General features: G+C 34.8%; 2 protein-coding genes across 2 annotated transcripts in view; one reads left to right on the top strand and one right to left on the bottom strand.

Moving 5' to 3' along the window:
• Positions 1-926: 926 nt before the first annotated feature.
• Positions 927-19,113, top strand: LOC130622472 (mucin-16-like). Its single transcript, XM_057437931.1, has 24 exons — positions 927-5,377; positions 5,493-5,662; positions 5,786-5,841; positions 6,573-6,694; positions 7,402-9,374; positions 9,600-9,655; positions 9,855-9,976; positions 10,100-11,481; positions 11,556-11,611; positions 11,690-11,805; positions 12,025-13,097; positions 13,172-13,227; positions 13,366-13,481; positions 13,701-14,728; positions 14,803-14,858; positions 14,997-15,112; positions 15,311-15,663; positions 16,001-16,056; positions 16,148-16,260; positions 16,546-16,624; positions 16,706-16,749; positions 17,098-17,277; positions 17,763-17,886; positions 18,526-19,113. Exons 1-24 carry the CDS (start codon positions 1,561-1,563, stop codon positions 18,782-18,784), a joined length of 11,523 nt encoding a protein of 3,840 aa, XP_057293914.1. The 5' UTR covers positions 927-1,560; the 3' UTR covers positions 18,785-19,113.
• A 967-nt stretch (positions 19,114-20,080) lies between these two features.
• The window catches only part of LOC130622474 (cubilin-like), a 34,625-nt gene continuing 30,896 nt past the window's right edge, over positions 20,081-23,809 (bottom strand). The window contains exons 40-44 of the mRNA XM_057437932.1: positions 23,582-23,765; positions 22,738-22,898; positions 21,226-21,579; positions 20,760-20,953; positions 20,081-20,667 (exon numbers count right to left, since the gene is read on the bottom strand). Coding sequence (XP_057293915.1) covers positions 20,512-20,667; positions 20,760-20,953; positions 21,226-21,579; positions 22,738-22,898; positions 23,582-23,765 — 1,049 coding nt within the window. The 3' untranslated portion in view covers positions 20,081-20,511. The remainder of the gene's footprint in view (positions 20,668-20,759; positions 20,954-21,225; positions 21,580-22,737; positions 22,899-23,581; positions 23,766-23,809) is intronic.

The following is a 23,809-nucleotide window of genomic DNA, read 5'->3' as shown; positions in this document are numbered from 1 at the left end:
TGAACAAAGTGAATAAGAAAATAATGTAACTTATTTTCGTAGTAATCGAGGCAAGTTACGCATGCGCCTGATAGCGCATGCTTGAATAGAACTTTCCCACCCTTTTTTACTCACAAGTCAATTCTATTCGTACGGGTTAGACGACCCGCCCACCCTCCCCTGTAAGTTGAGGAAATTACTCAGAAAGTAATATTAAGATTGGCTGAGTGACATAGAATCTTATACCTATCTATACGGTTTCTTCTGGAAAAATAGACGAAGTCAATCCCCTTTGGCTCGGGATAACCGGAAGTTTTTATCCTGGAATCGGTATAAGACTCAAAGGTATAATCTCAGCAAGGTAACAAGTCTTAAAATGCTTACACGAGCTAAGAATAATTGTGGTACTATTAAGAAGTATAGACGGAAAGTCCGTAAGGAAATTGTTGTTATTGTAACCTGAGTTGTGTTGTAATTATATAATATTGAGTATATTAGGAATTGTAAATACGTACGAATACCGAAGATGACTCCAATACCGAAAATGACTCCACTCACTAAGTTTTATTCTCGAATAGCGTCCTAAGTCTTGAAGAGATTACGTAGACAATAAGGCTCTTATTTTCGGTTGAACAAAGTGAATAAGAAAATAATGTCCTTTAATAACGGCGGCCATTTTTTCAACCGATGAGGGGATTGGGTAAAATTTAGTGTCTCCACAAGGGCAAGCCATGTTTTTGCCCGAGACGGATATTGGTGCAACCAAGGTGCAACGGATTGATTTTAAAAAGGCGGTAAAACTATATAATTATTTTCCCTAATATTTTTTTATTTTCATCACACACTACAATTTCTGCTACTAAATTAGCAATTTATCCTCTGCTAGTTGTTGCCAAAAAACCTTGTTAGAGTTTATAAATCTTGGTTTCCCTCCGGCGTTAATTTTCCCTCTCTTTATTACTTTGTTAAAATTTTGTAAATGGTTACCTCGAAAGTTGCGCACAATGCTCTCCCCCGTGAAAAAAACAAGAACGGTAAAATTCAATTTAATTTCAAAAATACTCAAAGCAGGAGATTAACATTACAGACATTATGACAAGCAGCTGTTTTTTTCCTTGATGACAAGAACATCTTTAATAACACAAATGTGCTACATCCCGACCCAGCTCACTTCGTTTAGCTTAATAAAAAATGCTACTAAGAGTCCTGGGAACAAATTGTCACAGAACTGACGTCCATGTCAAAAAGAAATACATATCATGAATTTTTAAAGTTTTCAATATATTTGAAACATTCATCCTCAATTTGAATGCAAGCTTTAAAGATTAACATCTATTCATCCTATTCTTATGAGAATGATTTTTTTTAATATTTATTAAAATGCACATTAAATATCAGCACAAGGATTGATCATATAACGTGTTGTGAAAAAGAAGAAGAAGAAGAAGAAAAAGGAAGAAAAATAATAATAAGAAGAAAATACACTTTACGATAAAAAAATTAGCACAACATAGCTACATCAAATATAAGGAACAGAAGTAGAAAGGAAAAAAAACGCTCCGAACAACAACAAGAAACGAAATGATAAGCATTACCTCAATGAAGGTCATGTTAGCGTTTATGTTGCTGTGTTATTCACATAAAACATGCTCTCAATATCAGTCAAATACACCTACTTTCATGCAGCAGCCAGAGAAAACATTAACAACATTAACTATCACAACACGTGATCCAATACAGGTTCGGTCCTCCATGAAGAAACTTTTACCTGAACATGGAATGCGTCATGACAAAACTTCTGAACAAAACATCATATCATTAGTTGCTTCAAAAAGTATTATTTTCAATACTACGTTGCGTCGTTCTCATAACATGGAAAATTCCCAAAAAGTAAGAAACGATTTCGCAAACAAAAGTATAATACCACATTCAAGCATTTCATCACATGTCAATTATAACAATCTCCATTCAAGACAAGCAATTTTAAACACGCAAGTCTTCCACACAACAGTGAACAGTATATCTATAAATCGGTTTCACTCAAGCAAACAACTGCTGCGACCATCTCCATCTACAATATTAGATTACAATGAAACTAATAGTAAAAGTTCTTTGAAAAAAACACTAAAGAATATTTCAAAGAATCTATACTCTAGTAATAACCAATTAAATTCTGCAGTGTCTTTCATAGAAGATTCCAAAAGAAACTTTAAAAGAGTAATTTCGATAGCAAATACTGTTTCTACACGTTCTTCACATTTCATTTTCAATCCCGAAAAATTGTCACCTTCGCCAATGGACTCGGCGTCGCCATCTGATGAAGGAAGTATGGGACAGTCTAAACGGATAATAAGAAAAACGTCTGCGATAAAAACTTTTTCCTTTTCCAGCAACCACAAGGAGATAAAAATAAAAACAATTATGCCTAGCTTGACCAGGAAAGTTTTTGAAAATACATCGAGAACAGAGAAGGCAGTAATTACAAACCTTTTAAACAAAATGAATGCCACGAAGTCCTCGTCAAAACAGACTAAACGAAAATCACAGAGAAGTTTGGAAAAAACAAAAGATGTAAATATAGTAGAAATCAATACAGCACCAATTACAGCAAGATCAAACATCAACATGGTCGCAATAAAAACTGATAACAACGTATTCAAAAGCCAATCACCCACAAAAAATACCGCACAGACACGAGTAATTACAGAAATGATCGCAAACGCAACTGTCGACAACTTAACATTAAAATCAATCAAGTTATCAACTGCTCAAACAACAACATCGAAAAATAGTAAAATATCATTGGAAAAAAGATTGTTGATCACTACTATAAGCACAGGCATTGTAACAGAATCACCAACAAAATTATCGTCCACACAAACAACAAAATCGAATACTTCAGTGGTACAACTATCTACAGAAAAAGAAATGTTGATGACAACTAAAAGTAAGGATATTGTGTTACCAACATCAACACAATCATCATCCACACAAAGAACAAAATCGGATAATCCAGTGGTACAACTATCTACTCAAAGAAAAATGTTGATGCCAACTAAGAGTAAGAATATTCTGATGCTAACACCAATAAAATCATCATCCACACGAACAACAAAATCGGACACTTCAGTGGTACAACCATCTACAGGAAAAGAAATGTTGACGACAACGAAAAGTACAGACATTGTGATACAAACATCAACGCAATCATCATCCACACAAAGAACAAAATCGGATATTTCAGTGGTGCAACTGTCTACACAAAGAGAAATGTCGATAACAACTAAAAGTAAGGATATTGTGTTACCAACGCCAACAAAATTATCATCCACACAAAGAACAAAATCGAATACTTCAGTGGTACAACTATCTACAGAAAAAGAAATGTTGATGACAACTAAAAGTAAGGATATTGTGTTACCAACGCCAACAAAATCATCATCCACACAAAGAACAAAATCGGATAATCCAGTGGTACAACTATCTACTCAAAGAAAAATGTTGATGCCAACTAAGAGTAAGAATATTCTGATGCTAACACCAATAAAATCATCATCCACACGAACAACAAAATCGGACACTTCAGTGGTACAACCATCTACAGGAAAAGAAATGTTGACGACAACGAAAAGTACAGACATTGTGATACAAACATCAACGCAATCATCATCCACACAAAGAACAAAATCGGATATTTCAGTGGTGCAACTGTCTACACAAAGAGAAATGTCGATAACAACTAAAAGTAAGGATATTGTGTTACCAACGCCAACAAAATTATCATCCACACAAAGAACAAAATCGGATACTTTAGTCGTACAACTATCTACACAAAAAGAAATTTTGATGCCAATTAAGAGTAAGAATATTCTGATACCAACATCAACAAAATTCTCATCTACAGAAACAAAAAAATCGGATACTTCAGTGGTACAACTATCTACAGGAAAAGAAATGTTGACGACAACTAAAAGTACAGACAATGTGATACCAACATCAACACAATCATCATCCACACAAAGAACAAAATCGGATATTTCAGTGGTGCAACTGTCTACACAAAGAGAAATGTCGATAACAACTAAAAGTAAGGATATTGTGTTACCAACGCCAACAAAATTCTCATCTGTACAAACAACAAAATCGGACACTTCAGTGGTGCAACTATCTACAGAAAAAGAAATGTTTATGACAACTAAAAGTAAGGATATTCTGATTCAAACACCCACCAAGTCATCATTCACACAAACAACGAAATCGGATACTTTAGTCGTACAACTATCTACTCAAAAAGAAATGGTAATGCCAACTAAAAATAAAAATGTTGTGATACCAACACCCACCAAATCATCATTCACACAAACAACGAAATCGGATACTTTAGTCGTACAACTATCTACTCAAAAAGAAATGTTAATGCCAACTAAAAATAAAAATATTGTGATACCAACACCCACCAAATCATCATTCACACAAACAACGAAATCGGATACTTTAGTCGTACAACTATCTACTCAAAAAGAAATGTTAATGCCAACTAAAAATAAAAATATTGTGATACCAACACCCACCAAATCATCATTCACACAAACAACGAAATCGGATACTTCAGTGGTGCAACTATCTACTCAAAAAGAAATGTTGATGACAACTAAAAGTAAGGATATTGTGATACCAACACCACCAAAATCATCATCCACACAAACAATAAAATTGGATATTTCAGTGGTACAACCAACAATAGAAAATGAAATGTCAATAACAACTAAAAGTAAGGATATTGTGTTACCAACACCAACAAAATTTTCATCTACACAAACAACAAAATCGGATACTTCAGTGGTACAACTGTCTACAGAAAAAGAAATGTTGACGACAACTAAAAGTAAGAATATTCTGATGCCAACACCCACCAAATCATCATTCACACAAACAATAAAATCGGATACTTCAGTGGTACAACCATCTACGGGAAAAGAAATGTTGACGACAACTAAAAGTAAGAATATTCTGATGCCAACACCCACCAAATCATCATTCACACAAACAACGAAATCGGTTACTTTAGTCGTACAACTATCTACTCAAAAAGAAATGTTGATGCCAACTAAAAGTAAGGATATTGTGTTACCAACGCCAACAAAATTCTCATCTACACAAACAATAAAATTGGATACTTCAGTGGTACAACCAACAATAGAAAATGAAATGTTGACGACAACTAAAAGTAAGGATATTCTGATGCAAACACCAACAATATCAGCCAAAACGAAATTGTTGGAGAAAAATGCTGTTACATCACAGACACAATTAACTATGGGCTATGAATCTTTTACTAAAATTAAGATGAAGAAAGTTATCTTGAGAACAGTATCTATGGAATCGTTGGAACCCACAGGTAAAAATTTTAGGCAAATGTTTTTTTTTAAAGTGAGAAATCCAACAAAAAAACAGCAGCACGTCTTTCTACATCTACAGTGTTTGGTTAACATTTGTGTATTTGTCTTTTATAGGCGAAAAATATTCGAAGACGATGTCCGCTGTAAGTAGCACTCAGATTCCGACAACTTCGAATGAAAAATTGTTTTCAATCCTTGGAACACTAGAACAAATATTTTTAGACGATCTTAACGATAAAAACTCAGATGCATACAAAAATCTTTCAACAGAACTAAGTAGAAAGGTAAATCAGTAAATCAGTTAATCTTAGCTAAAAGCATCTACTGTTTTTACGTTCTGGTATCCTGTGTTTTGCTGCCTGTCTTTTGCAATATACTTTTAAAAAGGTTACTTCGATATTTTTTAGTTTGCTGACGTATTAGAAGGCAGTGGATTACGACGAACAAAAATTAATAAATTCAGGTATTTTCTCTACCCAGTTTGTGGTCTATCATGCCGTACCTTTTTCCCTCTTTCCTTGGTATTTGCTAGACACCATTCATTGCAACAGTATTAACCCTTAAAGAAAGACCCATGTTGACATAATCGGTTTCGAAAAATTTTACCCGCGATTGGTGGCTGAGGAAAAAACCTAGACAGTTCACGTTTGGTACCGTTTAGTAGTCCAATTTACCCCTATCCAAATGTATGGTGGTCTAACTGTAGGGCTGCCCGTATATTGGTGGAACGAGTGTTTTAAGGGTTATTAAACCGTTGCAGCTGGTAATTTTTTGCATTATAAGAACTTCAAAAATGTTAAATAATTTTGTTCATTTTGGCGCCCAATCACAACTGGCCTGTAAAAACTTCGAATCTGTTTAACTGTTCTGAAAAATACATTTATGCCAATTTGGCGTCTAAAGCTTTCCTGGAAAGTAAATATTGAAACAACTTGTCATTGTTCTAATTACTTCCAATGCCAGTGATTAATCACGAAGCAAAAAAAAACAACGATATATTTTAAAAGTTTTTACAAACTGCAATGCTTGTAAGAAGTAACTATATAATAATTTAGCAGTTCAGAAGTGAAAGCAGTGCTTCATCGAACCTTCTCCGCCTCCTACTACAGCCTTTGCCTGTGTTACTTGTGGTGGGATTAAGGAAAAGAATAACAAACAAAAGTATATTTTAACTTTCTTTATTCTTTTTTTCAGTGCTGGTAGTATTGTATTTGATGCAACTTTATCATTTGATTCTTCATCAACAATCGACGCAATGACAATTAAATCATTACTGGAAAGTGGAAACACAGGAATTAGTGATGTCACTGTGAAAGGTAAAAAATTTTAGCTCTGCGTTTATATATCGTTTGCTTTTACATTGTTAAAACAAATGCCTTTAAAAAAATGGACTGCTGACTGTATTATAAGTACAACTTCTTTCTTTTATGCTCTGTTATGCCGTAATTGCCTAACAGAAAGAAAATATCGCCTGTCTTTCAGCGGAAAGTCTTTGCGAGCTACAAATATCGTAAAGTTTGTACCACAAAAAGATTATCCAGTAATTTTATTTTTTATTAAATTTCGTAAATGTCGCCCACTGTTGTGGCAACTGTTGTAGAAATTAAAAAAGTTCTGTCTATACAACATTTGTTGTGCAATATCCTTGTGTTGTTTCCTTGCACAAGATGTATTTGTAATAAACCTATAGCGGCGATTGCTAACAACTGCTGTTCAACAATTTTTATGTTAATGGAAACCGACTTTAAGTACAATTTTGTGATATAAATGAAGTTTAATTATTCGCTGAAATAAATTATGTCTTTATAATCCTTTAAAATGCATTTAGTAAACAATTTTGTAAAACACAACATTTGAGATGCATTTTTCTTACCATTGACTCATTTTGGCTTTTTTTTCGTCTTACTTTTATTTTGTTCAAGTGTCTAAAATCTCTGCTATTCACAATTTCTTTTAGTGGTAAGAAAAGCAAACAACGAAAAAAATTAATTCAAGGGCGGCGGTATTATTTATTTTCTTTCAGCCTTAGGACATTCACCATCCACAAAATACACGCAATCAATGGCCGAAACATTTCCCCGTGATAGCATGGCTACTTCCGTTGCAAGAAAACCTACATCAAATTCACTCAACGTAAAACCAACATGGACAAATTCAAGAAAACTTGACGAACCACTTACAACGTCACTACTTGATGTGAACACACAAACTTTACCATATGCAACGCGTGCTACAACGTCGGCTATTGACAAGCCGTACGTCACTTCCACGTTGACGTACAAATTACATATAGTATCTCCAAATAGAACAATGGTGGGCTCTCCCGTTTTCTCCACAGCTGAATTGACAACAAGAGACAAGGTTACACGTGAAAGCCCTTCAGCAACATCCACAATGAAACAAATGACTAGTAAAAACCATTCAACAACTCCCACAATGAAGTATGTTACTAGTGAAAGCCATTTAGCAACTCCTACAATGAAATATGTGACTAGTGAAAACCATTCAGCAACTCCTACAATGAAATATGTGACTAGTGAAAACCATTTAGCAACTCCTACAATGAAATATGTGACTAGTGAAAACCATTCAGCAACTCCTACAATGAAATATGTGACTAGTGAAAACCATTCAGCAACTCCTACAATGAAATATGTGACTAGTGAAAACCATTCAGCAACTCCTACAATGAAATATGTGACTAGTGAAAACCATATAACAACTCCTACAATGGAATATGTGACTAATGAAAACAACTTATCAACTCCTACGATGAAATATTTGGCTAGTGAAAACCATTCAGCAACTGCTACAATGAATTATGTGACTAGTAAAAACCATTCAACAACTCCCACAATGAAATATCTTACTAGTGAAAACCATTCATCAACTCCTACAATGAAATATATGACTAGTGAAAACCATTCATCAACTCCTACAATGAAATATCTTACTAGTGAAAACCATTCATCAACTCCTACAATGAAATATGTGGCTAGTGAAAACCATTCAGCAACTGCTACAATGAAATATGTGACTAGTAAAAACCATTCAACAACTCCTACAATGAAATATCTTACTAGTGAAAACCATTCATCAACTCCTACAATGAAATATATGACTAGTGAAAACCATTTACCAACTCCTACAATGAAATATGTGACTAGTGAAAACCATTCAGCAACTCCTACAATGAAATATATGACTAGTGAAAACCATTCAGCAACTGCTACAATGAAATATGTGACTAGTGAAAACCATTCAACAACTCCTACAATGAAATATGTGACTAGTGAAAACCATTCAGCAACTGCTACAATGAAATATGTGACTAGTAAAAACCATTCAGCAACTCCTACAATGAAATATGTGATTAGGGAAAACCATTCAACAACTCTTACAATGAAATATGTGACTAGTGAAAACCATTCAGCAACTGCTACAATGAAATATGTGACTAGTGAAAACCATATAATAACTCCTACAATGAAATACGTTACTGGTGAAAACCATTCAGTATCTCCTACAATGAAATATATTACTAGTGGAAACCATTTTACTATTTCCAATGTTTACAATAGTGCTACTACATTAACTGCAATTTTAAAATCAAATGTGACTGGAGCAAGTATCCTTACACCATCATGGGTGCAACCTAAAATGACCAATGTTCGATCCACAGAGTATCCAACTTTGGTTGCGACGTCTCAGGAAAGCAATGGATTCTCACGATATATTTCATCATCACTATATTTACTAGTGCCTGTTCCTAGCGTTGCTCAAAATACACACATCACTTCAACATCTTATTTTTTACCTACAAAGATTATAGAAGCATCAGCGTCAGGAACTTCCAGGTCAACAGTATACAACTCAATTATATCTGGTTCAAATAAATTCTCTGTTCGAGGAAAACTTCAACAAAATTTCACATCAGACTTAGAAAATCCTGATTCTAAAAGTTATAAAACACTTACGAAAAATGTATCTAACTTGGTAAGTATACATAATTATGCCTCCAGAGCGGTTTAATTTTTCAGGTTTCGTCTCGACAAAAAACTTTCGATAGTCTTTTGGGTGGTGTTTCAAAATTTTGGAAACTGTTGGTTTTAATGATACTTTCAATACATTAAGTTAGCTTTATTTGAATATATGGTTAATAAATACAACCTCATATGCTTCTTTAAGCTTGTCTTGTGCTATATTTTCTTCTAATTTTAGTTTGAAAAGTTACTAAGAAATCTAGGATTGCTTCGAGTCAGCATCAACAAATTTAGGTAATATAAATTTGCTGCTATTATACTTAATTCATAAAACAAGACTTCAAAAGTGTGATGAATAGCTACTTGTCTTTGCGTTTTCGTAATCATCAAATGTCTCTTGTGTCTAAATAATAAACGTTATCACTATCAGCATAGCTGGAGAGACAAAGGTTTATATAATTCCATTTTCATTGTCATCAAATTTTCTTTTCAGTGCGGGTAGTATTGTATTCGATGCTACTTTATCATTTGATTCTTCATCAACAATCGACTCAACAACAATCAAATTATTACTTGAAAACAAAAGCACAGGAATTACTGATGTTACTGTAAAAGGTTAATTTTTATTATATTTAACAAAAAAACAGTAAACAATGAAATAAACGTGTAAAAAAATGATATAAAAATGCTTAATCTTTAATAAGTTCGTAATCATTTTATAGTTTAAACCTTTCTTAGATCTTGCCTTTGTGACCAAAATACCAACATCCATCTTTTCCACGCGAAAAACTGCCGCAAGAGAATCAAAAGTACAGAGCGCATCACACCTGATAAAGACATCTCCGACAAAATCGATACAAGTTCAACACTCCAGCCACACTGCATCGTTAAGTGAAGAAACAATACCTACAACAGTGTATGAACACTCAGCTCCCACCAGGAGAGTGCAACCATCACGTTCATTCTGGGTGTTTTCAATCCATCCATCAACACTTTTACCCAGTTCATTCCTTTTAACACAGGTATATCGTTCAATTAAATCAAAGACACTGACAGCTGAAACTGGCGATACAATAACAGTGCATTTAATTTCTCTAAACACATCACCAACAATTGAAATACCGACAGATATAAAACATTCCGTAACAAAATCTTCTTCTAACTATACGTTACAAATAAGTCATAAAATGAATGCAACACTGACACTAAATAAAAGTATGGCAACTGCTCTGCGATCGGAAGGAAGTACAATTCAAACAGTTTTTACAATTTCCAGTCCTGTAATAACAAGCAGCACATTTGTGGAAAGAGCATCTAGCAATACTCGTTTCGTTCCAAGTTTAATGCCAACACCTTCAATAGTCAGCACGGTAAATATATTACCTTCATCTTTTGCAATATTACAAAGCAAGTCGATGCAGATTTTTCCATCAAGGAGCAAGATGACCAGTTTGAAGATGCCATTGCCTATTGATTCAAGTTTTGCATTAAACGTGCACACAACATTGATAGAAAGAATAAATACTTCAATGTCAAAAGGAACAACTACGAACACAAAAATATATTCCACCATGGTCCCAAACATTTTTAATGAATCTATCACAACTGCTCTAAATAAATCACTTGCAAGCATTAGCAGCAGAGTAAAGAATGAAAGTCTAGTACAAAAAGTTCCCCTATCAACAGAAGCTTTAAAGAAGACAATCAGCTTACACAGCACTTCGCATGCATCGTTCTATTCAAATCTCCAATCAGCAACAGCTCCAATAACATCTATCCTATTGATGCCATCGCAGACAGTTTCGACTTTATCTTTAAGCCGGATGATGCAGGAATCCGCTCCAAGTCTTTTATCTACTTCTTCTTACCATTTCACATCACAATACAGTGCAAGAATGGTATCTATATCTCAACACAAGCTCTCAACAACCATGCGATCATTATTTTCAAGTGGGAGGTTAACTTCAACTCCATCTTTAAAAGAGTCAACAGTCTCAAGTATACTCAGTGGACCAAAGATCTTTCTTATTCAAGGAAGACTGAATGAAACATTCACACCTGACCTGGAAAATCCAGACTCTGAAGCTTCCCAAAAACTATCAAAACGATTAAACGTTGAGGTACACTAACAGCCTATTACACATTACTTTTTCATTTGTAATGTTTAGTATGCCTTTTTTATCTCTTTTTTTAGTTTGCTGCTACGTTTGACAAACTTGGTCTCCTTAAAAGTGAAATAACAGGATTCAGGTACAACTATTAACTACATTACATCCTTCTCCTTCACAATACATGTACTCAAATGTAATTTCTCTTCTCTAATTCTAGCCCTGGGAGTGTTATATTCGACGCAGCATTATATTTTGATCCCACTTCAACTATAGACAAAAACAGTTTGGGCAACGCTTTAAAGGGATCAGGTGTGACAGATGTCACTGTAACAGGTATATTTTTAGCTGTAATCTGATGAATTGGTGTTAGTATTTATGTCATAACTATCAATTTTGAGAAAATTAAAATTAGAAAGAAACTTCATCTTAAATTAATGATAAAGGACATCTACAGCAAGAGACACCACCTGGGTCTCGATTTGATGGACGTGCACTGCCTCTATAAGTGACATACGTGTAAGAATATGAGATCATTTTGTTTTGCGTTTATAGAACTTTCATTGGCTTCTTCACATATGCCATCAACAAACTCTCTCCAGACCTCGACAGTTGCGAAAAGAAGTTTATCCAAAAAAACAACTTTAACGCTAAAATCCGTTGAACTAACAACGTCAGTAACAAAAATTAATCCCACATATGTGTCGAGTTTATCATCTGTCGTTGGAACAATTACTTCGCAATCCGCGGAAGGTACAATTCAAACAGTTTTTGCATTGTCCAGTCCTGTAATAACAAGCAGCACATTTGTCGAAAGAGCATCTAGCAATACTCGTTTCGTTCCAAGTTTAATGCCAACACCTTTAATAGTCAGCACGGTAAATATATTACCTTCATCTTTTGCAATATTACAAAGCAAGTCGATGCAGATTTTTCCATCAAGGAGCAAGATGACCAGTTTGAAGATGCCATTGCCTATTGATTCAAGTTTTGCATTAAACGTGCACACAACATTGATAGAAAGATTAAATACTTCAATGTCAAAAGGAACAACTACGAACACAAAAATATATTCCACCATGGTCCCAAACATTTTTAATGAATCTATCACAACTGCTCTAAATAAATCACTTGCAAGCATTAGCAGCAGAGTAAAGAATGAAAGTCTAGTACAAAAAGTTCCCCTATCAACAGAAGCTTTAAAGAAGACAATCAGCTTACACAGCACTTCGCATGCATCGTTCTATTCAAATCTCCAATCAGCAACAGCTCCAATAACATCTATCCTATTGATGCCATCGCAGACAGTTTCGACTTTATCTTTAAGCCGGATGATGCAGGAACTCGCTCCGAGTCTTTTATCTACTTCTTCTTACCATTTCACATCACAATACAGTGCAAGAATGGTATCTATATCTCAACACAAGCTCTCAACAACCATGCGATCATTATTTTCAAGTGGGAGGTTAACTTCAACTCCATCTTTAAAAGAGTCAACAGTCTCAAGTATACTCAATGGACCAAAGATCTTTCTTATTCAAGGAAGACTGAATGAAACATTCACACCTGACCTGGAAAATCCAGACTCTGAAGCTTCCCAAAAACTATCAAAACGATTAAACGTTGAGGTACACTAACAGCCTATTCAACATTACTTTTTCATTTGTAATGTTTAGTATGCCTTTTTTATCTCTTTTTTTAGTTCGCTGCTACGTTTGACAAACTTGGTCTCCTTAAAAGTGAAATAACAGGATTCAGGTACAACTATTTTTAATTTTCCTCACCAACTTAAAGTCTTGATTCAACCTGCTGAACCCACTCAATGAAATGGTAAACATTTATCCTTCTCCTTCACAATACATGTACTCAAATGTAATTTCTCTTCTCTAATTCTAGCCCTGGGAGTGTTATATTCGACGCAGCATTATATTTTGATCCCACTTCAACTATAGACAAAAACAGTTTGGGCAACGCTTTAAAGGGATCAGGTGTGACAGATGTCACTGTAACAGGTATATTTTTAGCTGTAATCTGATGAATTGGTGTTAGTATTTATGTCATAACTATCAATTTTGAGAAAATTAAAATTAGAAAGAAACTTCATCTTAAATTAATGATAAAGGACATCTACAGCAAGAGACACCACCTGGGTCTCGATTTGATGGACGTACACTGCTTCTATAAGTGACATACGTTTAAGAATATGAGATCATTTTGTTTTGCGTTTATAGAACTTTCATTGGCTTCTTCACATATGCCATCAACAAACTCTCTCCAGACCTCGACAGTTGCGAAAAGAAGTTTATCCGAAAAGACAACTTTAACGCTAAAATCCGTTGAACTAACAACGTCAGTAACAAAAATTAATCCCACATATGTGTGGAGTTTATCATCTGTCGTTGGAACAATTACTTCGCAATCTGCGGAAGGTACAATTCAAACAGTTTTTGCATTGTCCAGTCCTGTAATAACAAGCAGCACATTTGTCGAAAGAGCATCTAGCAATACTCGTTTCGTTCCAAGTTTAATGCCAACACCTTTAATAGTCAGCACGGTAAATATATTACCTTCATCTTTTGCAATATTACAAAGCAAGTCGATGCAGATTTTTCCATCAAGGAGCAAGATGACCAGTTTGAAGATGCCATTGCCTATTGATTCAAGTTTTGCATTAAACGTGCACACAACATTGATAGAAAGATTAAATACTTCAATGTCAAAAGGAACAACTACGAACACAAAAATATATTCCACCATGGTCCCAAACATTTTTAATGAATCTATCACAACTGCTCTAAATAAATCACTTGCAAGCATTAGCAGCAGAGTAAAGAATGAAAGTCTAGTACAAAAAGTTCCCCTATCAACAGAAGCTTTAAAGAAGACAATCAGCTTACACAGCACTTCGCATGCATCGTTCTATTCAAATCTCCAATCAGCAACAGCTCCAATAACATCTATCCTATTGATGCCATCGCAGACAGTTTCGACTTTATCTTTAAGCCGGATGATGCAGGAATCCACTCCAAGTCTTTTATCTACTTCTTCTCAACACAAGATCTCAACAACCATGCGATCATTATTTTCAAGTGGGAGGTTAACTTCAACTCCATCTTTAAAAGAGTCAACAGTCTCAAGTATACTCAATGGACCAAAGATCTTTCTTATTCAAGGAAGACTGAATGAAACATTCACACCTGACCTGGAAAATCCAGACTCTGAAGCTTCCCAAAAACTATCAAAACGATTAAACGTTGAGGTACACTAACAGCCTATTAAACATTACTTTTTCATTTGTAATGTTTAGTATGCCTTTTTTATCTCTTTTTTTAGTTCGCTGCTACGTTTGACAAACTTGGTCTCCTTAAAAGTGAAATAACAGGATTCAGGTACAACTATTTTTAATTTTCCTCACCAACTTAAAGTCTTGATTCAACCTGCTGAACCCACTCAATGAAATGGTAAACATTTATCCTTCTCCTTCACAATACATGTACTCGAATGTAATTTCTCTTCTCTAATTCTAGCCCTGGGAGTGTTATATTCGACGCAGCATTATATTTTGATCCTACTTCAACTATAGACAAAAACAGTTTGGGCAACGCTTTAAAGGGATCAGGTGTGACAGATGTCACTGTAACAGGTATATTTTTAGCTGTAATCTGATAACTTCGTGTTAGTATTTAAGGTAAATTACGTCAATGTAACGATTAAGGACATCTACAAGGACAGACACCGCCTGTCTCCCGACTTGACGGGCGTCTACTGTTGTAGGCACAAACTAATTTCTGCCAGTGACATACGTATAAGTATATGACGCCATTTTGTTCTGTTTTTCTAGAAATTTCTTTCGCTTCTTCACGCATGCCATCAACCAACTGGCACCAGACCTCGACAGTTACAAAAAGAAGTTTTTTCAAAAAAACAGCTTTGACGCTAAAATCCGTTAAAGTAGCAACGTCAATGATAAAAATTAGTCCGTCATATGTGTCGAGTTTATCGTCCGTCGTCGGAACATCTGCCTTACCGACACCTCTTCCATGGAATATATCAAATCCTGAAGTATTGTATCCGTTCTTGAAAAAATTTCTAAAATTTTCTGTACATGGTCAGGTTAACGAAGATTTCAACGAGGAGTTAGATGATCCGTCATCGACATATTATCAGAATCTTTCAAACAGATTGACTAACCAGGTGAAGCAACATTGTCTAAGTTTTTCTATTTTGTATATTTTCAAATCCTATATAATGAAAAGAAGAAAAAATTTGTACGATTTGTATATCTATTGAAACACTACGGGTTTAACACGCCCTAGATCTTGTGTCCACAGTAAATGGGCAATCGAGTTTTGTTTACTTTATTTGTCTCGCTACTTATTCGGTGACTCAAAATTTATCTTTGGCTGACTTTTTTTAATTGCTACAAAGTCTGAATTTAGCTAGGAGGAGGAAAGACCTTAAGCGTTAAAAATTGAGAAAAACTTTCTGGTTATCTGAAAAAGAGGTTAATCAAATGTTTTGTCATTTCTAGATTAAAAAGCTGTTGTCTCCATATGGTTTAAACAACAGCTTTGTTATCCAATTAAGGTACGTATGTTATATTAATGTATATGGGGGTGTTTCTTCCATTTGAAAATGTAATGACATTGAAGTTATTTTATACGTATAATGTGTTTAGTTCTGGAAGCGTGTTCTTTCGAGCATGGTTGTATTTTGATCAACTTTCAAATATATCAACAAATACAATGGCAAGAGTACTTGAGAACACTTTTATCAATGTGACAGTCCGAGGTTTGTACCTTACCGCTTTTTAATCCGTAACCGGTGTTCTTAAATACCATTTTGACCGGTCTTTTCTGTTACGCTGCAAAAAAGGGCGTCGTTATAGAAGGGAGTCCAACAGACATGCTTTTAACTTATTTTTTCACATTTATATAAAAATAATTATTGGAACAGGTTACTGCACAAGTTCCTTACCTATTTCTCAGAGCTTCTTTCTATCATTTAAAGCTGGACGGTGAGAGGGAGAGCATCTATCAAGTTAGATTTCATACTAAAAAGAAATACTTATTTTAGAGTTATGTGTAATAAATACATGCAGTGATCCATCACAAGGGGTATGTGAAGAAACATCATCAGGAGATACAACTTGCAAGTAAGAATTTTGAATGTTTAGCGTGTTCTATCAAAAATGAAGAAAGCGAAAAGTTTAATAACTTTTTTTTGTATTTTACAGATGTAAGGAAGGTTTTAACGGAAAGAGATGTAGCAATCCCATAGGTAGATATTTAATTTGTTTAGTTCTTACACGAAGTGTTTCGACTAGCAACAGGTGTAAATGTTTTGAGTAAATCCATCTATACTTTCAAATTTACCGAAGCGTCAAATCGAACATGTTGAAATTTATAAGATTTACGAAGAAGCAAGAAGCATAAGCAATTCATTATCATTACAACCAACCTCATTCCCAGGATTAATGGGTGTTGACAAGGATGCTGGTTTTTTTTAGTACTCAGCTAAGCATCAAGTTGTAGCACCTATCAAATTTACATGGAAACTTGTTTTAGTCCTATATGGTAAATTCCCTACCGAATCACGTTAATAAAATTCAAATACTTGCTTTTTTAGCCAAATACAGTCCTTGGTCAGGTTGGACGGATTGCACAAAATCATGCGGTGGAGGAACTAAAAATCGAACACGAGAATGTATCTCCACTGTTAAAAATGGCGGACGTTGCAACGATGGTTCAAATATCGACATAATGAATACCACATGCAATGAACATAGTTGCTCGAGCGCACAAAGTGGTATGTTTGTTTTTATCCACCGTATGTGTGTCAATATTGCGCGTAGTATGGTTGAGAAGGAGAAGCATTTCCAGCCTAACTTTTTGCTGAGGATGCGTTTTTAACTAATCTTGTAGGTTAAAATCTCTGACCTTATGCTGCGTTTATTCTAAGAAAAGGGGGCGGAGTTTGAAGAAAGGGAACGTTTAAGGAAAGCACTGTAGATCGCGATAACAGAAAAAGAAAATACGACTTACAAACGACTTTCAATTAATGCCAATACACGGAAAGGTTAATGCCGCGAAAATTAAAATCGGAAAAACTTTTCAGGGGGCCAGCCAATCTCGTTACCAGGGCAATTTTTATAATATATATATAAAAAAACGAGGTTGGGACTAAGCCTGTGATAGCTAACTGAATTTTTTTTTAGTTCCTGACATTGACTTAAAGTAAACTTCCGTTGTGAAGGAGAAACAGTGCTTAATGGCGATGTTTTCTTTTTTTAGATGATGATTACGTTCTTGCGGTGGCTATCTGCGCAGCTTTTGTATTTCTCATCATCATCATCCTTATTGTGATCTGCTGCAGACACAAAAATACAATTGCAAGACGTTTATCCAGATCTTCCAGGTGAGTACACAAGTATTACTTTACAGGCGCGTTTTGAGAGACTATCCATACCGTTTTTGAACTTCTTTCTAGTAATAGGAACTGTAGGGTAATGCCTCGAAACTTAAGTAAACAAATGTCTTTAAAGGATGGGCGCCCTTTCGCAGAGTTTATACGTCTTTTACCAATTTATTTACGTTATTTATTTCACGTTTTAGCGATGTTCTTTTTATAGGCATAAAGCTTCTCAAACATATTCAAGAAAAATTTTTAAGCATATCTTAGTTATACCTACTCTTGGTGCATTTTGGTTGTTTTTTTTTGTTGGCTTAATTAACACCACTAACAGTCTGAACTTGCCTTGTGAAAATATACCCTTAGTTTTGTCGCTGTTCTTATAAAGCTAAAACGGGACCATTTCACGTTATCCATAAAGAAACGTTTAAGTTTTTAATTTCGCTTTCAGCCAGCATAACGTAAGTATTCTCTTAGCCTGATTCTGTGTTTTCGCCTAAGCATAGTCCAATCATATTTTGACTTGTTTACAAAGAAAACATATATGATATATTTTGGGTACCATAAAACATGAAAAGGGAGAGGCTTCAGAGAGCAAACCCTCAAAACGTTCTCAAATTTAGTGCATGATTTTTCTTCGTTTAGGCGTCAAACACATGACTTAGCTAACTTGAATGTGTGTAGAGTTCCATGTCTACCACGAAGACCAGAGAGATATAATGAAAGAGATAAAAATAACGTAATTACACTCAAGATAACCATGCCACAGCAAGATGAAAGTATCTATGGTGGAGAGCTGAGGGATCAGAATCTGCAGGATTCAAGTACAATTGATGAACTTTATAAGCAGCAGGTTGAGAAGTATTACATTAACTCACCTCAAATAAGAAGTACGACATGTTAAGTGGTATGTTATGGAAATACCGAAAGAAAATACCGAGTTTGAACATACCGAAATAGAAAAATCCTTTCAGAAGCTCGAGTCAAAAATGATGTCTAATGGCAAACACAAACGAAGAGTCTATAATTATCGTTATAACGAATGTTTTTTAATACAAACGATGTGAACAAATTAGCATAAATCATTTAAATCTGCATTTGAAGATATTTTTTATTACTCTATAGAGATCTTAAATAAATTTCATCTTTTTAGTATAGATTTTATATTTTTATGGTATATATATGTAATCATGATGCATTTCGTCATCTAGTTAATACACTTCTTGACTTCTAGGTGTTTTCCAATTTTAAAACAACTTTTCTGAAGTGTTTTTCAGCAACAGCCTTGTATAAAAACATCTTTTTTAACTTTCATTAATATGTTTTTTATCCACACGTTAGGGTTGTGTCTACACCATGTTAATAAGTTAACATGGTGTAGACAGAGAACTATTGGCACCGATAGTGCAATAAGACACTTTACACACAGCGAAATAGTGTGACCGAAAATGCAAAAAGACAGCGAAATAGTGTGGCCGATAATGCAAAAAGACACAGCGAAACAGTATGACCGATAATGCAAAATGACACAGCGAAATAGTGTGACCGATAATGCAAGAAGACACAGCGAAATAGTGTGACCGATAATGCAAAAAGACACAGCGAAATAGTGTGACCGATAATGCAAAAAGACACAGCGAAATAGTGTGGCCGATAATGCAAAAAGACAGCGAAATAGTGTGGCCGATAATGCAAAAAGACACAGCAAAATAGTGTAGCCGATAAATGCGAAAAGACACAGCGAAATAGTGTGGCCGATAATGCAAAAAGACACAGCGAAATAGTGTAGTCGATAAATGCGAAAAGACACAGCGAAATAGTGTGACCGATAATGCAAAAAGAGACAGCGAAATAGTGTGACCGATAATGCAAAAAGACACAGCGAAATAGTGTGACCGATGGTACAATAAGACCCTTTACACACAGCGAATTAGTGTAGCTTAAAGTGCAATAAGATCCTGTAAACACAGCTCAGCTTGGATCGCCTCAAACATTGTTCACTAAAGCCAATTGTATTTCACATTAAACGCCGTGAGAGTGTAAAACACAGACGCAATCGATTTTTCTCTATAGAATGAAATCATAGCCTCAGTATACACTACGCTCATAGCTCCAATAACAGTTTAGATTAAGTATCAAACTGAAAGAATCTGAGGTATATGGTCGATTCGAGGTTATTATAATCCAAAACAAAACTTCGTTACATACAACCGAATGTTGTGTTTATTATGTAGAAAATGCACAAATTTTTGTTGAAAATTTTACAATGTTGTCCGTTATAAATAAAAACAAAAAATTGAATGGAGCAGCTTATTTATACAATTATAACATTTACATCCAGTGAAAAAATAATAAACAATTATTTTTGCCCAAATAATGTGTCAAACATAAATTAAAAAAAAAATATTTACATGAAATTATAAAAGTTACAGACATACAACTTATTCATACTTTGTAGCTTGTGTGAAACACGCATTCACGCAAGCATGCGCACACATCTACACACACGAACAACACACCAAATAACAAATTACAAATGAAGAACTGTACAGAACATGATACCATTATAAAAAATAATGAAAAATTATCTAAGGGTTCTCCCTTTATTTGAATGAATTCCCTTCCAAGTTATCAGTACACCTCGTTGTAAAACAACTGGAAACCTCTGTAATCATTGTTGACATTATTCGAGCGGAATATCACGCGTACTGAGTTGCTTGTACTTGTGCGTGGAGCAGGGTGAATGAGACCACAGTATGTTGCTAATATGTTGCCTCTTTCAGCAAACTAAAATTATAACATTGGATGACAAAACGATACTTTGATAGAGCTGTGGTAAAACGGGGAATTAGAACAAAAGACCGTGTAACCAAACATACCTGTAAATAATCAACCGTTAAACAATCCGCACCATTCATAGGATCCTCCATCTCAAACTGTGTAACATTCAATCGAATTCTCTTCCCAGGGCTCACAGTAATATTCCATTCACATGCGTATTGATTCGAATATAACATTGGAAAATGGGGTGACGTCAGCGATCCCTTGTAACCAGTTACCAGACCTCCACAAACTAAAAGATCATGAATTTGAAATCATAGAACACATTTAATGGAACTGATTTGATTCTTTTGATAAATGAATGTTTTAATTTTACTGTTTATTTCATTATTACACTACACTAGTTCTCGGTGTCGGCAATTTTTATACCGCAATGTAAAACGAAACGATATCAATTTAGTACGGACTTGTCGACCAATCCGATTCCGTAATATTTTCACCTTGGAAAAGTAGTTAGAATAAAGAATTCCAAACCCTAAAATAACGAAGGGAATATGCACTCACCCGCAGATGACGTTGTATACGTGATTGCAAAGCCTGGCCTAGTGATACTTGCGTCGGTTACGAATTTTATTAAGAGAGTGTCACCGCTACTGTGTAGTGTGGGAGGTAACTCTTCTCCGCAGTACGTTCCATTTTTCATTAACGTATCCCTTTCCGACGCTCCGTCGTAGAATCGAAGATAATCGAATTGACAGCTCGGTGTTTCTTCTGTGCTGAGCGAGACTGGATACAGTGAAATCGTGTGACCAATCGAAGCTTTTATAATGTAATAACAGTTGCTGTTCTTTTGATAGTTCAGTGGATGATTACTGGAAGTAACAAGTCCACTAGATGCTGTGTAAGTTTTATTGCAACCTAAAAAAACAACGTGGGGAAGAGTGTACACATTACATTGCTTACAAAAAGAACAACACAGGTCTTCAGTTCCCCGGCTGCTGTATAACGATTTGAATTAGCGCCCAACATCTTTTAAACGCCCTTTAGAATAAGGGCCTATGCTGAATGTCTCAAAGTTCAACAAGTATCCTAACAATTATTGATATTTGAAAACTTATAACAGGTATACCTAATATATCTAGTACCATATTGAAAACAAGCTTAGGTAAACGCTTAGAAAAATTTGCAAGGGCTTTCAGTGACATCGTTACACTTTTGACACAAAATTAACTTCGTTTGTAGTCAAGACAAAAAGAATAAAGTAGGATAAATATTTCATTGCTATCGTCAGCACTTTTTGTGTGACGTCACTAACAATTTTTTGAATCGTGAAAATACCATGACTTGTTCAGATAGTGTTTCAGAACGTTCTGGATAATAATTTGTCGTTCTAATTTGATTTTCTGTTAGTAAGAAAAATGGGTCATTACTCGCAATATTCAGAAAATTTTGATATATTTCAAACATCTGATTAGAATTGTACAAATCAAGGAAAACGGATTTGACAGGTAGCAAAACTTAGCCTGGATGTTTATACGGAAATATAAACATAAAATCCTCATGCGTACATCATCAATAAAATTTTCAGGAGTTCCCTTTTATTGCTAAAGATAGGAGTAATATATAATGATATGAAAAATATGAGCAATTAAAAGTTTTAAAAATTTGAATCTGGCGGACGCAATTTATGCAAATAGGGTTGAGCGCCCCTCTTGATTAAACCCTAGGAGTAAATTTCGAATCATTGCGGCAGTCGTTATGACTTGACGATGTTTAAGCCTATGCCCTAAAGTCCGCAGCAAGGTTGATCGGTAATTCCTTTATACACTTATGCAAACAAAAAGGACCTAAAAAGAATTACAGAATAAGAAGAACTGATCCATTGGTTGTAGCTCCTCGCAACGGAGCAACGAGAGACGAATTCAGAGATCTTTAATTTATATTTTCGCGAGTTAAATGGAAGCAGGACGAGTTGGAATCTTTGAATTTAAACCTACCTTGCTATATCTTCAGTTAATGTTTATAAACCTGTTTTAAAAAGTCCTCTAAATTAATCAATACATTATATTCACATACCAGAGATACTTGTGTATTCCAACAGAAATCCTTTTGCGGATGAATTCCTCATCAATACGACTTTCATAGCGTGACTACTACTGACAAACTTGATTGATGTGTTTCCACAAATGATATGCGAATCTTCGTTTATAGTGCTATCCATGATTAATAGGTGCGTACTGTAGATAATAGAAATATTGTCAGTACGAAGGTTTAAACGAACGAGTGAACGAAAAAACAAAATAACTAACGAATAAAAGCGAAAGAACAACATAACGAACAAACGAAGAAAATAATGAACGAAAAAACAAAATAACGAACGAAGAACGAACAAAATAACGAATGAACGAACAAAATAACAACCGAACGAACAAAATAACGAACGAATTAACAAAATAACGAACGAACAAAAAAAATAATGTACGAAAAAACAAAATAACGGACGAACGAACAAAATAACTAACGAACGAAGGAACAACTAACGAACGAACGAACAAAATAAAGAACGAACGAGCAAAATAACGAACGAACGAACAAAATAACGAACGAACGAGCAAAATAACGAACGAACGAGCAAAATAACGAACGAACGAACAATAACAAACGAACGAACACAATAACAAACGAACCAAGGTTGCTACTCTTATTAGAGTCCGAAATTTGAAGAGATTTGAGGACTTGTGATAAGAATTCTTCACTTTTTTGGAGATGACGGTATTTTGATAGAAAAAAATAAGCAAGGAAGGACAATTTGATATTTTTTCTAAAAAATTCAGAATATTTAGTGAGAAGAAAGAATTATTTCTATACCCATGCAGCATTTCGAAAATGAAAACAACGAAACGAAATAAAAGAGCCACACCTTCCACATTCACCGCTCGCATTTTTCACAGGTATAGACAAATCTTTTATGACAACAGAAACTTGATTGCCTTCTTGCGCTCGTAACATCCAATCACATTCTCTACCCGCAGAAAATGGAAGGGGGTAGTTTGGACTTTTTAACTGTTTGACTGTGCGATCGACCTCTAGCACTCCTCCACACTCTAAGAAAGAATTGTAAAATCATTTGATACATTACTGGTCCCTT

Source organism: Hydractinia symbiolongicarpus, chromosome 12 (genome assembly GCF_029227915.1).
Source record: "Hydractinia symbiolongicarpus strain clone_291-10 chromosome 12, HSymV2.1, whole genome shotgun sequence".
Lineage (NCBI taxonomy): Eukaryota > Metazoa > Cnidaria > Hydrozoa > Anthoathecata > Hydractiniidae > Hydractinia > Hydractinia symbiolongicarpus.
The sequence above is the reverse complement of the archived record's forward strand: the minus strand, read 5'-3'. Positions and strand labels throughout refer to the sequence as shown.

What these genes read in the sequence shown, in the direction of transcription:
- LOC130622472 (XM_057437931.1), top strand. Translation starts at nt 1,561, where the DNA reads ATGATAAGCATTACCTCAATGAAGGTCATGTTAGCGTTTATGTTGCTG. An exon ending in ACAAAAATTAATAAATTCAG is followed by an intron (nt 5,842 to 6,572) that starts GTATTTTCTCTA and finishes TCTTTTTTTCAG; the next exon opens with TGCTGGTAGTATTGTATTTG. An exon ending in GAGATGTAGCAATCCCATAG is followed by an intron (nt 16,750 to 17,097) that starts GTAGATATTTAA and finishes TTGCTTTTTTAG; the next exon opens with CCAAATACAGTCCTTGGTCA.